This window comes from Malurus melanocephalus, unplaced genomic scaffold (assembly GCF_030028575.1).
Source record: "Malurus melanocephalus ecotype Western Australia unplaced genomic scaffold, MMel_1.1 scaffold_344, whole genome shotgun sequence".
In the NCBI taxonomy this organism is placed as follows: domain Eukaryota; kingdom Metazoa; phylum Chordata; class Aves; order Passeriformes; family Maluridae; genus Malurus; species Malurus melanocephalus.
In genome coordinates, this window is record NW_026623576.1 from 592,365 (window position 1) to 609,413 (window position 17,049).

General features: G+C 39.2%; 1 protein-coding gene across 2 annotated transcripts in view; it reads right to left on the minus strand.

Annotated features, from left to right (window-relative positions):
- Positions 1-16,522, minus strand: part of TPP2 (tripeptidyl peptidase 2) — a 51,839-nt gene extending 35,317 nt beyond the window's left edge. The window contains exons 1-10 of one of the 2 annotated variants that reach the window (XM_057378175.1): positions 16,293-16,522; positions 9,871-9,999; positions 8,048-8,143; positions 7,544-7,648; positions 6,765-6,889; positions 5,889-6,052; positions 4,479-4,633; positions 3,413-3,489; positions 2,779-2,906; positions 849-948 (exon numbers count right to left, since the gene is read on the minus strand). In XM_057378175.1, the coding sequence (XP_057234158.1) occupies positions 849-948; positions 2,779-2,906; positions 3,413-3,489; positions 4,479-4,633; positions 5,889-6,052; positions 6,765-6,889; positions 7,544-7,648; positions 8,048-8,143; positions 9,871-9,999; positions 16,293-16,454 (1,241 nt within the window). In that variant the 5' untranslated portion in view covers positions 16,455-16,522. The remainder of the gene's footprint in view (positions 1-848; positions 949-2,778; positions 2,907-3,412; positions 3,490-4,478; positions 4,634-5,888; positions 6,053-6,764; positions 6,890-7,543; positions 7,649-8,047; positions 8,144-9,870; positions 10,000-16,292) is intronic. The other variant, XM_057378176.1, reaches the window with a different exon arrangement.
- Between the last annotated feature and the right edge of the window lie 527 nt (positions 16,523-17,049).

The window sequence follows — 17,049 nt, forward strand, 5'->3', positions numbered from 1 at the left end:
TTTATGTGTGTTTGTATATGTATATCAAAATTAATTATAAATCTCTCCCCCTTTCTCAGCTGAAGGCACAGAGTATGTTTCTCTCCTCCCTACACAAAACATGATAATTCTTCATAACAACATCCTTGAAACAATATATCTGCCTGTAAATACACAAACACCATAACAGCTAGAGAACAATTACRAAGTCTAAATTACAGGCAAGAACTCAAGAAGAGATGTCACTACTTTTTTCATCTTTTATCTACCACATTACTATCAAAGGCTTCTAAGGCAAAACAAAATGGGAGTTTACATTTCCCTTCAAATTTCTTTTACAGATCTTTAAGAAAATTTTCTTTAGAGTGAAGTAGAAAGCAATTTTTTCTGCTTACTCACACATCTACTGGACTGAAAACCCCTGAGGAAGTTATGCCATCACAGCAATGTCAATGAAGCCAGAAGTAACACCACTGCAGTAACAGTATTTATTTTAATCTTCAACACTTACAGAACATTGAACTTCACCACACTAACATAATGAAATAAATACTATAGAAAAAAGTACATTTAGAAAACCCAAACAAATTTCCAAATGACCTTTCAGCACCTTTTATCATCTCTGAGTAGGTCTGCAACCAAACACTTTTCTGAAAAATTCAGGTTGTGCTGAGGCAGTTCAGGGCTATTCCCTCTCCCCCAGGAGTTCTACAGCCCAGCACGCAAAGGTGTTGCCAGAAGATCAGTCTAGTTATGCTCTTTCCACACAAAAGAAACACTTTTATTTTGGGATTAGTGACCAATTTTAGATTCTGAGTTACATAATCTGAACCCCAAAGTAACCAATTTGTTCTTGGAATATAACCTACCTAGGCCCTCTGGATGACCAAGTGTATTGATTTGCCGGCAGCTTTTCTCTTAAGGAATATTCAGCAACCATCATGTCAGGTGACACGTAGGCACCAACACCTGTAAAAAACATTCATGCATTTTAGATGTAATATGAGTATTTAATAAAAACTAAAGTAAAATATTTCTGTTGTTTAAATTCATTATAAAAAGAATTCTTGCTTGWTGTTTAAAATGCAAACACACATTTTCCATCTCATTAAATCCAGGTATTTTTGCAAGGCAAGTGCAAACATCATGCTATGCAGTAARAATGCTCACGGTCACACTATATAATATTAAAATACCATGCAAACTTCCAAGATTCACTTTTATTTAGCTGAAATAGAATGTATTCACATTTCTTTTACAACAGGTAACTTACATGTCTTCACTCTCTCCTGCATCCCTTTCCTGTGTTTACACTGCTCTGCTATGAACTAACTACCTTAGCCATGTACCTTAGAGCAATTCATGTGAATTGGTTCATGCTCCTGTGGCTCAAAGCTACACCCCCTGGAGCAAATGGCCACATCCACACATCTCAGACAGGAGACAGTCTTTACTGGTATCAATCCCAAGTGCACAGCATATGTAAATGTACACATCAAAGCCCGATAAAGTTGCATTTTAGAAGAGAATTCCAAGGGTGCACGTTGCAACTATGTAATTTACCTGTTCGAACCGGTACACTCCCCTTTAACAGCATAAGCACTACCAGGGTGGTAGAAAACTCCCGTACCAAACTGACAAATTGGGCAAGTCTGTGTGAACTAAGCCAACCTGTCAGATGTATTTTGCTTTACCCTTAAAATACCTAAAAACCCTATCTAGTTCACTCCAGATGGAGGACAGGAGCAAGTTACTTGGCAATGCAGAATGAATAATAACCCAGTCTCCAGAGTGATACAGCTAAGTTGAATTAACAGAGTAGAGGCACAGTAAGAGCAAAGCCAGTGCAGACCTGAAAAGAGCTTGTTAGTTCCAGTTYCAATTCCCAGTCTCAGTAGTGAATTAATAGGAGATTAACTTTCAGAAAGTAATCAGCATTAATTCTACTAGCTGCCCTGGAACATCAGCTCTCCAGCTTTCAGGACTCCATGSTAGTCTCCTTACACACTGGTCTCCTTGCATAAGAATTCKGAGMTTTTAAAAGCATCTTGTGGAATGCATCAGTGAGGCAACAGAGGATTTATACAAAAACTAAGACTAAGGAAGYTACCCCTGAAAGCTAGACATTTTGCCAAGTCTTACAACTCAATCTTTCACTAAAATATCAAAACCAYCTATCAGCCCATCAGAAAAAGAATTTTAATGTCAGTAATAGACTTGCACAGAAGTGGCACTGTAGCTGGAAGAATTTCTCCCCTACAAAAACTTATCTAGGTCAGGATCATTTTATATATAMATTAAAAAACATGTTTCCTAAAAATAAAAATTAGAGTATCTGATTAAGACAAATGATCCAAAACTGTAGCTCAGCCAATTCAGAATGCATTGCAAGACTTTCCATAAAATTAATCAGAATCCAACTTAGAATCTTTTTTTATAAATTGTATTTACCAGCAGCTATTGGTTTGAACAAAGTGGTGTGCTTAGACAATTACAGTTTAAAAAGAAATCCTGAAATCTTCAAATAAGTCAGACCAAAGATTTCTTTTGCAAATTTTATACAAAACCACATCAAGACCATTTGCCTCCCTCCTACCTCTTTTCTACCTAAGGTCTTGAATTGTAAGAAGATAGCAACCTCAATCTGTATACTAGAGCATAGAGCAAATGCCKCTCAAAAATAACCTTGCAGCCCAGCAGACAATTTTTTAGATTTAGTTCAGCAAAGATGTAGCAAAAGGTCTGAAAAGACAGAAGCTGAATAATGTCAAAACTTTTTTCCAAAAAAAAATTATTTACCTATTACACTAGATGTAGTTCCACCAGGACACCCTACTGTAGACAGGCAAGGACCATTATTTCCTGCACTTGAAACATAGATTACATTGTGTTTCCACACTGCTTCATTAATCACTTCACAAATTCTCCTGAAGTAAGAGAGAGAAATAAATCATTTACTCAACAATACTGCTTTCTTCCACAGGACAAAGCCCCCGTTTCTACCAGAACCCCTGACCATTCACCAAACAAGGAATATTATGCYGCCTGCTGCCCACACCTAGCAGAGGCGGTTCCAGTACACAAGCTGAGCACAAAAATATCTGCTGGTTTCAAAAAGGAGTAAAAAATATGTAGTGATCTTAGGTCTTCAAAAAATACCCATAGATCACGTGGTGTTGCAACTACAGAAGTTCTTTACCATTCTAAAATATTGTGTGTGTTATAAATCTGYGTATTACATATTTGTGTACATAGTATAAATTAAAAGGGGTCTACATCTTTCAAAGCCAGTTTAAAATTTAAACTGCAGTTTCTCACAAATGAATCATATAAACCTGATGATTCTTCTTAGTTACAGCTGACTTACACAAAGCTCAACAAATATAATTCCGCCACTGTGAAATTAAAATACTTAAACCACAGTACTACTCACCCAGAATTTGGCCAATGTGTGGCTTCTCCATAGCTATAGTTGACAAGATCACATTTGTATTTTATTGTTTCTATCATCTGATAAAGTAAAAACAAAAGTCAAAATACTAGTCATACAATGCAAGTGACTTCCAGGAATGACAGAAAATATCTGCTTAAACTGATCTACCTATCTAAGAAATAAATCTCTTGATTCCAGAATATAGCTTACTGCAACCAGTTAYGTGCTATTTTCCCAAAGAACAAAGAGAATTAAAAAAACCTACTCCATTAAGAGCCCTATTCTTGCCAAGCTATACATTAAGATATTATCCTAGGAAAAAAGTGCAGACAACAGACATCATCAGTGCTGTCTCTAATGCCTGTTCTCAAGAACATACAAATCTCCCTTCCTGTGCAGTTTGGCTGAACTCCAAAAAGTTGCAAGAAAATTATTGTTCATGTTGCTAGATCAAAATATCCTGCAGACCACAAATATAATTTTCTATTTTCAGATCCTTTTTCTGTGTAAAATTTTTTCCCGATCAAATCACTTCACAAAAAAGCTCTTGGGTCTTCCATCATTAAAGGGATCTTAAGAGAAGGAGTTAACACAAATACAGCAATGTAAGTAGACACTAGTTCCCTCTTCTAGATTTATTAGTGTTCTGTAGTYATCTAAGTAACTATAAAAATATACTCACGACACAAAGAACTTTAGGCAAGCATGCAAGTAACTTCTCTAATCAGTCAGACATACCACAAGTCTGTTTGCCTGAAAAAACTCTGTAAGTGCTCTATACAACAGAAGTCTTGTTTTATATTGAAACACTAGTCTTAAAATATGCTTTAAAATACRTTCTCATTGTTTTTAGGGGTTTTGGCTGGGTTATTTTTGTTTGGGGTTTCTGTTGTTTTGTTGGGTTTTTATTGGGATGGCTTGTTTTTTTTTATTTTTGGCATTTTTGTTGGAAATATTGTAAAACCATAAAAACAAAGCTTATAAACAAGTAGGGTATGAAGTTTCACAATATTTTACACTTAAGTCACACTGCTGAGATTAATACTTTATTCAGTGAAATACCCACAGCTCTTATTAGTCCAGTGCCAGTTTCCATTGTACTTAGTCTCGTGTCACCAATCTTGATTGCAAGAATCTGAGCTCCAGGAGCCACACCATTTCGTTCTGGTTCTTCTGGAAAGTATCCAGCTGCAATACTAGCTACATGTGTTCCATGAGCTCCTGTGAAAATGAAAAGTATGKTTTTTTTTAGTGAACTTCATTTATACAAATTAATATGGTACAGCTCAATTAATTTTCACTTATTGAACTATAAGCACATAAATCCCATTGGTGACGGATCACCAGTGGTGTTGATACCAAAAGGGTGACAGTGCTCACCAGGGCTCAGCAGTGGAGCCAGCCCTGTTTAAYAATCTTATTGATGATCTGGACAAGGGGATTGAGGGCATCCTCAATCAGTCTGCAGACAACAACTAATTGGGCAAGAAAGTTGATCAGCTGGAGGATAGGAGGGCTCTAAGGAGGGAGCTGGACAGGCTGGATCAATAGGCTGAGGCCAATTGTATGAGGTTCAACAAAGCAAACAGTTTTTTGAGGAGAGAAAGGAGGCAGCAGGCAGAGAGGAACAAAGTATTGACTTCATTCCATTAACAAAAGTTACTTCAAACGCTCAACACTTCCTACTATTATGAATATTACACCTAAGACAACTCAGATAGCAGGGATTAAGAAAAAAAAACACAAAACACAATTGCACAGAAACATAGAAAGGAACATCTCAAAAATGTTACCACCTATTTAAAATAACAGAACTGCTTATGTAGCTCCACTGAGATGGGATAGCTTCATGACGAATGAAGAGCACCTTTCTAAGCAAAGGTATCCATACCATCCTAACCACTCTGTTTGCTTCCAAAACAAACAGTGATTATTTAAAGAATACACTAAAAGCGGTTCAGAGTGGCTGGAGCTACAGTCATAGTTACACCTGACATAACAAGAAAGTTTGTATAAACCCAAACAAAGATCAATACCCATTTTGCTCATGGATAGTATATGGAAGATTTTTAAAATATACAAGCACAAAGGATAGCAACTAAAAATCAATCATCACACTATATTAACAAACAAAATGAAAAAGGTGTTTTGAAAGAAGGTTCTCTCGTTTGGGCTTTAAGATGCAGGAACAYCTTGAAGAGTACCTAAGCATGCATATTCTATATATACATGCTTAAGTACATAAAGTTGACAATATTTTTTACAAAARTGCAATCAAGTCTGGTAAAGAGCTGTCACTGTAAGGTTCAATTCAGGAACTATGAGTATTGATCTTAAAAGCCATAATAACCAATGCTTTAAGACACCTGCCTAATTAAGAGCCATCCCAAGTATCAGAATCGGTACCCAATACAAATTACTGCTTCTTATGAYACCTACTTAGCAGCAAAATKTTCTCAAGATTACTTTCATTTACCTCCACTTGTCACAATGGAAAGGAGGTTTCCATCATCATATATATTCACAGAATAATTCAACATCTCAGATGTTCCAAAAGATCCATATTCCTGGGCCTCTTTGTATGTTCTCAGCACTGTACAGTTAGTTAAGTCACCACTCTCACTTGTATCTATGCAGGCTCTGTTGACAAAAACAAACAAACAAAAAGGCAATTTCCCAACTGCTACAAATGTTCAGCTATCTACCCCCTCCAAGCCGAGAACACCAAAATGAAGCTTAGTTTTGTGTTTATGGTATCTTTAAATAGTTCTTTAAGCAACTATTTAAAACCTGACTGGTTATACTTAAGATTCAGAAACTACACAGTTATCTAAATAAAATGACTTTCAAACACTTCCAAATTCAAATAGATCTGTATTTGAAAAGCAAGCATATGAAAATTCATGCAAGTTGAAGGAAGAAATTTTACTAAAYGTAGATGCTCAGTACTAATCCACAAACATTTGAAATTTTACTGTTTTGTATGATACACGTATCAGTCAAGAAATGTGCCATGTTACATCCTGAAGTCTGTGCATAGACACCTGTGTTTTGTTTGGGGTTTTTTCATATCACCAACGGATAGTCAAAACAGTTTTATTCTGCTTCAGAAGAAAAATCCCGTAAGCTTACACTCATATCGTACTGTCTTCAATAAGACTTTATTCTACCCTGTCTTTATTGGGATCAGAATTTTGTCAAGAAATTTGATTGATACAGCAATATTATTTTTAAGCAAAAAAATATTTAAAACCTCTGTAAAGACAGCAGATATAAAAGGTATAACAAGTCTTCAACGCGAGGTGATGTCTTATGTGATAACAAGACATTTTAGACAAGTTTAGTCATTTACCTCCAGGTCTCACCATCATTCCACACTAGACAATCATATACTGGGCCAGGATCACTGTATTTTTTCTCAAAAGAATTCAACAACTCCACTTGATTTTGAAGCTCTTCCTTTATTAGCTTATTTACCTAATAAGGCAAACAAAATTCTGTTAGAGTATTTCTAAAGTTRTTACAAGATTGGTAATCCCACATATTTTTTTAGTGCTATACCTTTGTTCCATTATTTTCTCAGGAATGTTAGATTATCCTGGGAGTCACAAACATATAGAACTTTAATRGCTTTCAACAGTGCACTGTCTATTTTTGGCCTATTATGTGAAACTACTTGTAATTTCTGTAATCATAACATTTAAAGCCATCATTTTCTTAAATACTGTTAAAGTAGTAACCTGAAACATTTCTCATACTTCACTTCAGTGTCCACTTTGAATGAAAACAATATGTTTAGAAAATTCCAACTTTGAACACAGCAAGGATGGTGGCCTCAAAAAATAGCACAATAAATTAAAAATAAAACTTACTGAAAATAGGCTATAAATTTTTTGAAGYAATACCATTTTCATAATTGACATCTACTTTTGAAAGTGGGTAACACTAAGCAAACCAAACAACCATCCACGTAAAGTCTTCTAAAATTGATCAGAAGATACAYTGGTAAGTCATCTGCCAAAACACTCACAAGAGCCTCTCCTTCACTAACCTAATGAAACATTTTAATCCTGTCAATCAGTAACAAATTCTTGCAAAGAACCAGCTTATAAATTTAGGCTTAATGCAAACCTGTGAGGGAGAGCTATGAGCAGCATCAAATTCTTCTTGTTTCCTACAGGCTTCTGCTAGAGCCAGCCTGTGAACAGGATCCCAGAGCTTTTCCTTGCGCTCTTTCTGTAAAATAAAAGAGGTTCCTCAAAATTTCAAGTTCCTCAATATGTCAAAGTATAAAGTCTACAAAAAAGACATTCAAAAATCCTGATTTGAGACAATGGCTAAATAAGTACCGTACAATAGTATAAATACACATCAATTGCCACACAATAAAAAAAGGGTATCAGTAATTTCTACAGCTTTCACCTCAATGGACCACTGGGCCACTTCCTGTTGTTCTGAAAAAAAATCACAGAAGAAATGGATCATGTAAGTAATAAAAATCAGAGAGAATAGCTCTCAAGTGCTGGTTAGCAGCATAAGTGCGTTAGCAAATCACTTGCTGGGTGTTTCTAAAAAAATTAAGAAACAGAACAATAAAATATGACTACATACTGGACACAAAAGATAATTCCTTACCTGAATCCTCTCTTTCAGGGCTTTAGGATAAATATCATAGCCATTTTTTATGCCAATGTGATATTTGCCTGAAGGATTTACCCAGTTTGTTGGAATCTACAAAAAAGTGTATTTAGAAATAGGTTAAGTAACGGCATTAAAAAACCTCACAAACAAAAAAAMCCAATACTGTGTAAGAGAGCTTAGCAGAACAAACTTGCAAATACTGCCAATTTAATTTCCTGTCTCCATAACAATAACTACTGCACTGTTTAAACAACATGACATGGCATTTTCAATCCAGTTCCCAAAGAATCAATATCAGTTCCATGTGACACTGCCATTCAACATCTTTAAGTATCAGTTGCCCTAATAGTCTACTTTTAAAACACAAAGCCCCAGCTTTACTGGGCTGTGGAAATATTRGTACTATAAATGAAAATACACACCCTAACATGTGGGAGTATAGCTGGAAATCATTCAGGACAAACACCTGAAAGCCTCATTTCCCATCTTGATGCAATTTAAACTCAGTATATCAGGACCCACTAATCCTAGTAACAACAGTGCAACAGATTCACTCATCTTCTGTGCAAAATTAAGAAGAAAGCTGACAACATGAAGAGATCCCAAGATGTGATGCCCCAGTATCGCCTCTTTAATCCAGCCAGGAAATCAAGAACATGTAGGCAAAATAAGCAGCTCCATGTACCCAAGACCTCTCTAGATCTCATTGTGTCCTTTCTGAAAACCCTACACTGTTTCAGTTCTATGCACAGTGAGAATTCAGTGAATCTACAACTAGGTCCTCACAGATTTTTCAGTCTCTAGAATTATTCACCACGAGCTTAACACAGTTCCTCTTATAGTTTATGYAAACGTGGAAAATACTAGCACTTTGAAAGGCACAACAGCATCTGATATTTTTAAAGCATATTAGCAGGTTTTCTTCAGCCATTTTCCAAAGCTGTATCAGATACTGTTTTGAACAAACAATCAAATGCTTATCAAGTTTCCCAAAAAGCACGGTACACACCTTCATTCTGCTATTCAGAAAATATTAAAGACATATGAAAAGGATAAGAAAAATAAGCAATCTGCATGAGGATGATCAAGTGCAGCATTAGTTTTAGGTGAGATCTGGCTTGCTGGTTCCAGCTGGGCTAGGGTTGATTTTCTCCACAGTAGCTGATATGGGGCTGTGTTTTGGATGTGCACTGAACACTCTTAGTAACTCAGGGATGTTGCAGCTGTTGCTGGGCAGTGCTTRCACAGARTCAAGGCTTTTTCTCCCTCCCAGGCTTTTTCTCTCACTCACCCCAGCAGTGAGCACACTGGAGATGCACCAGGATCTGGGAGGGGACATAGCTTGGACAACAGATCCCAACTGAGCACAGGGATATCTCATAACTTATGGCTTCATGGTCAGGATATAAAGCTGGGGGAAGAATGAAGATGTGGTGTTGYTCAGAATGATGACATTTATCTTCTCAAGGGACCATTATGTGTGGAGCCCAGCTGTCCTGGAGATGGCTGAATACCTGTCTGTCCATAGGATGTGGTGAATGAATTATTTGTTTTTCTTTGCTTGCATGCAAGACTTTTGTTTTACTTATTAAATTACCTTTATCTCAACACATGAGCTTTCTTAACTGCACCCTTCTGATTCTCTTTTCCCCATACTACTGGGGGAAGGCTGAGTGAGAAGCTCTATGGTGCCAGCTGGGCTTAAACCACAACAGCTGGTCAAAAGGAAGTAAATTCTTTAAAAACCAATCAAGTGCTAAATTCACTGTTAAGGAAGGAAAATGTCCAGTGGTGTCTCTCTACCTCCAAATACTCACCTTTAAAGTTCTTCCAGAAAGACCAATAATTTCTCCATCTTTAGGTTCTGCAATGGTACAYGTAGTTACATCACCACTGCCTGTTGTGTCAATTATATCAATTATCTTCGGTTTCCCATCAGTTGTGATCTGAAAATATGAGTACAGAAAAATTGAAGGTGTACTTGATTACCCTTTAGCACATAAACCAGGAAAGTTTTGCTGTTAAAAATATCAAACTAACTTAGACACCCAGCCTTTAACTGAACTTAAACTATAAAATCAACTTGAACTATAAAACCAACTTGAACTCAAGATAAATTTTTGAAGAACTAAGAGCAACATGTCCATCTCTCTGATTCATACAAATCCACCTTATTTCTAAAAAGGATTTAGAAGAGAAACAAGTAAAAACACTCTATCAACAAAGTACAACCAGCTTCAATTTAAAACCACACCTAAATTTGCAAAAAAAAAAAATTGCAAGAACTACTGTTTGTTTTTATATTATCTGCTGTGTTGGTTTTGACCCCTCATTCTGGACAATGAGGGCAATAAGTGCACAGCTAAGATACTGAAAGGTGCTGAAGTACAAGCTCTCACAACCTGGAGTCTCTTAACTGAGCTTGAAAAAATTCCTAAAAGGAATASAAGTTACTATCACCTTATTTTTCCTGTTTCAAAGATTCGGCTTTGTGTTTAAATCTATCTGAMCTGTTAGAAGCTATGGTTATATACACCTAATACTTAAATAAGGAGTATTTTTTCCAGGGTGAGGAGAAGACCTGACTACCTATGAAGAGCTTATGAGCATAAATTTAAAGCCTCCTCAAATTAAAACAAAACTGAAGTCCTGACAGACTTTAATGTAGTTGCAGGTAGCTAAGCATGACAAAAGAAATTATCTAAGGTTCCCTTCACCTAGAGGAACCTTCTACACAATTACCAATAGTACAGTTAAGAATTTATTTATTTAACATTTATCAAAAATGCTCAAAAGTTATTTTCTTGCATTAACATGCTTCATCTAGTAGCTACTATATGAGTTTGTACAGCACATAAACTTCATTTACAGTAGTATTCCCTTGAATATGAACTCAGAGGGCTGGAGCATCTCTCTTATGAAGACAGGTTGAGAGAGCTGGGGCTGTTCAGCCTGGAGAAGAGAAGGCTCTGGAAAGATCTTAAAGCAACCTCCCAGGACCTAAAGGGGCCTGTAAGAAAGCTGGAAACGAACCTTTTACAATAGCACAGGCAGTGATAGGACATGGAGGAATGATTTTAAACTAAAGGAGACTAATGGACTAGGTATAAGGAAGTAATTTTTCACTATGAGGAGAGTGAAACACTGGAACAGGTTGCCCTATCCCTGGAAATATTCAAGGGATTGGATGGGGCTCTGACCAATCTGATCTAGTTGAAGATATCCCTGCTCATTGCAGGGGTTTGGACTAGATGGCCTTTTAAGGTCCCTTCCAATCCAAACCATACTATAATTCTATTAATTGATCCTATGTACCTATTTTTACAATTCTATATCAAAGACTGATTTAAAAAAAATAATCTTCCCAGTACTTCCTATACATTAACTACACTGAAAGCAAAAATAGTTTCATATTCAGAAAAGCAGCAACATCTGCTTTTTTCTACTATTTAAATATTTGGTATTGTTGCCTTCATTCTCTATTAATACCTTTGATATTAGACATAACATATGGAAGGTAGTTTTGTTCCAACAATGATCTGGAACTGTGAATTCAGCTACTGGAAGYTGACAACACATTCAAGCTGTTTCATAAAAGTCACTGTGATGCTGCCAAAAAGACAAGAGTCATGATCTTATCATATCTCAACAAACAAGGATAGATACTTCCATGATCTCAAATACTCATGGMTTAAAAAAAAATAAACAAAACCCAGACAGAAATCATACAATCCAAAAAAYAACCTCCCAAAAACTCAACAATAGAAAAACCAACCCAGACAAATAACAAGCAACACCCCAATGAAAACAGGCTTAAACAGTTAAAAAAAAAAAACAACAAACAAAAAACCCCTCAAATATTCCAAACCCACAGTAACCATAAAAAGAGCATCAATTTAATTTCCCAGAAGGTAACAAATACTGTTTTTGAAGAGTCTTGCTAGGAAAGAAGTTTCATCACAGAAACCAACAGTGCTACTCAGTTAATAGAAATCCAAGTTCACTGAAGAAAATCTTTAGATCATGTTAACATGGGAAAACATTTACTGAAGAACAGTTATACAGTAGTGAAAATTTACTTGGGGAACAGYGTGTAGGCACTAAAGCATGTAATTTTTGTACATTTGTAATAAATGTCTTCAATGCTGGCCTCAAGAGCTGCTCCAATACTAAAGCGACTGCAAGCCAAACACAAGATCAGCAGCACTGGACATTTTTCACTAGGCCTCTACTCAAAGTGAGCTATTCAGTGATCAACATACAAGGAAACAAGAATGAAAATGTAATCCAAGGTGACTTGTTTGAAGGAGGTAAGTTAAACAGCAACAGGTGGCCAGAACACAGATTTATGCTGCAGCAAGCTTGGGTAGTTTTAGAAGTTGTTTCCTAGCCAGAAAGACAAGGTTCAACTCCTACACCCTATGGCTCTTCGCCTCCTAGCTGAAACCCAGCAGGTCTGCACACGCATGTGAGTTTGTACTGTCAGAACCAACAAATCAGAGTCTTTCAGTAAGACACCAGAAACTCAGAGTTTCAGCTAGTCCAAGGTTCAATTCCTAAGAGCAGAAATCCAGACAGGTTCACAGTATTTTAGTGCAGTAACCGATACGGTGGCTCCTGATGTCATGAACTGCTGTTCGGCACATTGCCCACAAGCAGCAACGCCAGAGTGAAACTCAAGAGTTCTGCTCAATTTTCCTTCGTAAATCTTGTAATTCTGAACTGAAAAATTGATAATAAAAAATAATCACATGAACTTGATCAATTCCCTTATGTGAACAGAAAAGTCCTGGAGTAATTAGTTATTWCAGACAAAAGGCCCACTTTAGTAGTTTTTGCATTAAAATTAAAAAAAGAGAACTTTCATACAATTAAAAGTATTTTATACTGTATTTAGAAAAATATCTGCAATCCTACCTTAATTATCATGGCATGTCTATAGGCATTTGAAAAACAAATTAGTAGTTAAAAACTGAAAATTGCTTTGCTGTTTATACATTTCCTCTTGAAGTTTGAAAATCCTACATACAAGTTAGTCCTGATTTTGGAAAACAGATAAATTAGCAAACCAGGAACACTAAAATTATCTAAGTGCATAATCCTGGCATCTGATCCGTTACAATAGATGTAGAGGAGCACCAGTATCTATGACAATCCCAATAGGACASGAAAAGCCAGATGCATTTGAGCATGTTTTTGCCAGCCCATACAATTACTGACTCCAACTGACAGCTACTGCAACAACAAGAGATGAACAAGTTCTTCAGCACTTTGGTCATGGGACAGCTGATCATCATCACAAATAAAATAATTTCCAAGCAATCTTTTTTAACTCAGTGCTGAAAACCAAGTAAAACCAAACTAGCTGCTACTGCTAGAAAGTTATCACATACAAGTACAACTTAATGTTACTAAATATTTCCAAAAGCCATTTCATAAAATAAGTAAATTTGCAAGAAATTAAATGAACTGACTTATCTATCATGAAACATAAGAAGCCACAACAGGAACAGGGAACGCATAGGGTGGGGTTGAACGAAGACTATACACATACAACCACAACACTCCATTAAACGCACTTTATCTGCCCACCTGAAATTTCATCAGTCACTGTGSCTTAATGAGGAATTACAAGCCGTGACTTGGCAGACAATAGAAAATACATTCTACCAAGAGGACTGAAAGGGGAAAAGACTTGCATGAAAGAAACAGACAAACTAAACTTTACAGTTAGTGTGCACCAATGGAAAAGCAATGGAGGTTGAGGTGAAAGGATTGCCCTATAGGACACTGGCTACAAAAGACTAATAAAGAAAAGGAAAGTAAGGACACRTTAGATTAACATTTTGTGTCAAAGAAAGCCAACCAACAGGAAAAAGATTTAAGGTTTGTGAAGCTTGATAACTATTCTCTCTATAGTAACAAGCATCCAGGGAAGAATATAAATACAATGGCATTTGACTGTTAAACTCTGTCCCCAAATCTTCTGTCCCTCAAAACGGGAACAAACACTGCAATCAGTGTTTACAAATCAAGCCACAGAATCAACAAGCAAAGGAACCCTACTCAGGAATGAAACACAAGGGAAAAGCAATGAAATGAACTGTTTTGTTTTGACTTAAGAACTCCACTTATTCAAAACAGGGCAGCTCATTTTAGCCTGCAGTAATTATTGGCATTAGCCTGAACTCAAAGCTGTAACACTTATTAACCTAACTGCAGATAATGTCTCCTCTTCCCTCTAAGCAATTGATTCAACTCTCATASATCAAACTGTATGCCAGGCCAATAATTGACAAAAAGACTAACAGTAAGAAAACGCGGCAGCAAAGACAAGCGTGTTGAAAAACAAAAATCCAAAAATTGTCCCAAGGTTAGAAACTATTTCTTGCAGTACAGCTATGCTGTGTCACTTCCTGTGCCCAGGACACTGATTCACTGCATGGAGGCAAAATGTAAACTGCCAAATACTCCATAGTGAGGACATTCATTCTCTTGCTGGAGAAACATCTACAAAGCTATTCCAGGCTGTGTGCTGCCTATGCCTCCTTTATAACACCCTGTGCAAAAAATCTCCCCAGTCTACAATTTAGCAAGGGGTTTAAGCCAGGTCTAATAAGTGGGCAGTGTGGAAAGACCACACAACTTCTTTACATGTTTTTCTACCAACTCTGCAAACTTACTCTCACCCACTGCAAGGTGAGTTCCACACCCCGCCCTCCAAACCCTTTACTTCTTTTACAAACCTTTTGCTTCGCTACCTGAAATCTTATCCTGTGCATAAAGAAAATAAGATCTGGTCAACACTGAGATCATGACAAGACCTAAGTATTCCTTATGAGCCTTGAGTTATCTATATCACAACAAAGCTTCCCACTACTGCCCATAAATTCATATTGGGCTTTTGTTGTTGTTGACCACTTCTCATTCATAACTTCCAGAATCTTAGGGGTTTTTGCTTTYATATGTGAAACTTAAGAACTATGTGCATCATCCAGTTTATACTTGCATCTTCTAAATTGTCTTCTGCTACTTTCTGCTCTGCCGATGGTATTACCTTGCTTGCTTTTTGGCTAGCTTTCATTAAGCTTTTCAATTACTATTCCACTCACCCACAACTGCTTGCCAAAAGCACCAGCTTTATTTCAGCTTAAATCAATCCAAGTTACAGTTGTCCAGTCCCTCCTTCCACCYGACCTGTCCTCTTAACTCATCCTTTTGTTTAACTGAATCCCATAAAGAGTCATTTCAGAACACAGAACTAAGATCTGCCAGGGTCAAGTCCCTGAACGAGGTCACTTAGGAGTTAAAGCTACCCCAAAGAAAAGGTAGAATCCAACAAAAGCTCTGGTTAATCAAAACAAAACAAAGCAAAAAAAAAAAAAAAATTCCGAATCCAAGCTAGTTACATACAACTCCAAATCATTCTTCCACGGGCTCTTCTGTCAGCACTCACAGTAAACATGTTGACAAGAAATCAAAAGCAGCAGTGACACAAAAGGCCACATGCAAACTTACACGACAAAGAAATGTTATGAGACAGGGGTTAAAAGAAGCAAGTACTGAGAAATGCCCAAATTGACATCACACAGAGAAATTCACAAAACCGAGATGGAGACACAAAGCTGGCAGATCCAAAATAAAGCTGGCAGAATAGAATTTGATACAGACTGTTATTGCAATACAACGCGTGAAAAACACGCTGAGAAAGAYGGGCATGCAAATCATGCCAGAAATATACTTCTCATATAAAAAATCTAGGTGGCTGTGTGTAGCCTCGGGCTACCTACTACCGAAGTAACGCTTAGGTTTAACAAAAACACAAAGCGTTCCTTTATAATGAGCTCTGCGTGAGAGAAGGCAGCCGAATAGATTTAAGTGCCATAATACGCCTRTGGACAGCTTAGGAGGAGGATCCTCACAGCAGCAGCACCCCAAGTGACCGGTGCGGATCCCGGCTCCGGCATCTCCCCGCCCTCCCGCACCCGAGCCCCGGCTCACGCGTGCTGGGCGGGAACCGTGAGCGAACACACAGCCRCGAGTGCCCGGCACCGGGACAGTCCCCGGGACAGCCCTCGGGGCCTCCCCTGATCTCGCCGCCGCTGCCTCAGGCCGCCCSGGTGCCATGGCCGCCCCCACGCTCGTCCCCGTCCCCGTTGCCCCGGGGTCGGTCTGGCGGGACCCGGGAGCTCCTCTCGGGCCGCGACCGTGACCCAGGGCCGCCGCCGCCCCGCTCTACCTGCATGCCTGGCGCCCCGGGGTCCACGCCGGTGTCCAGCACGGCCAGCAGCACGCCCCGCCCGTCGAAGTCGGGGAAGCGGGCGAGGAAGGCGGCGGCGCCGGTCTCCTTCTTGGGCAGGAGCCCGTGGAACGGGAACGGCTCTTCGGCGGCGGCCGCCATAGCGCGAGAGCGGGGCCGGCGGCGGCGGCGGGGCGGGGGGAGAGCGGCGAGAGGCCACGGTAGGGAGGCGCATGCGTGGGACGCGCACCCCCTCGCGGCCCGCGGCGCGAGCAGCGGCGGAGCCGAACTGACCAATAAGRGGCCGCGGTGGGCGGGGCCCGCTGTGGAGACAGCGAATCAGAGGAGGGACGTGCTCCACGCGCCGGGGCCGTGGCGGCCACGTACGGCAGCGGCGGGAGCCGAGGGCACCTTCCAGCGCCGCTTCCCGCGGGCGGGGCCGCTGCGGCCTCAGCGGGGCTGCTCCCGCCCCAGGGCTGCTCCCGCCCCACGGCTGCTCCCGCCCCAGGGCTCCCGGCCGGCCGCGGGTGTGGCCTCGGGCTCTACACACGGCAGTGCGGGAGTGCCTGGGGTCCTCCGAATCGGGAACAGAATCACAGAATCACTTCGGTTGGGAAAGACCRCTGAGATCATCAAGTCCAACCTATGACCGAACGCCACCGAATCAACCAGACCGTGGCACCCAGTGCCAAGTCCAACCTTTCCTTAAACACCTGCAGGGACGGTGACTCCACCGCCTCCCTGGGCAGTCCCTTCC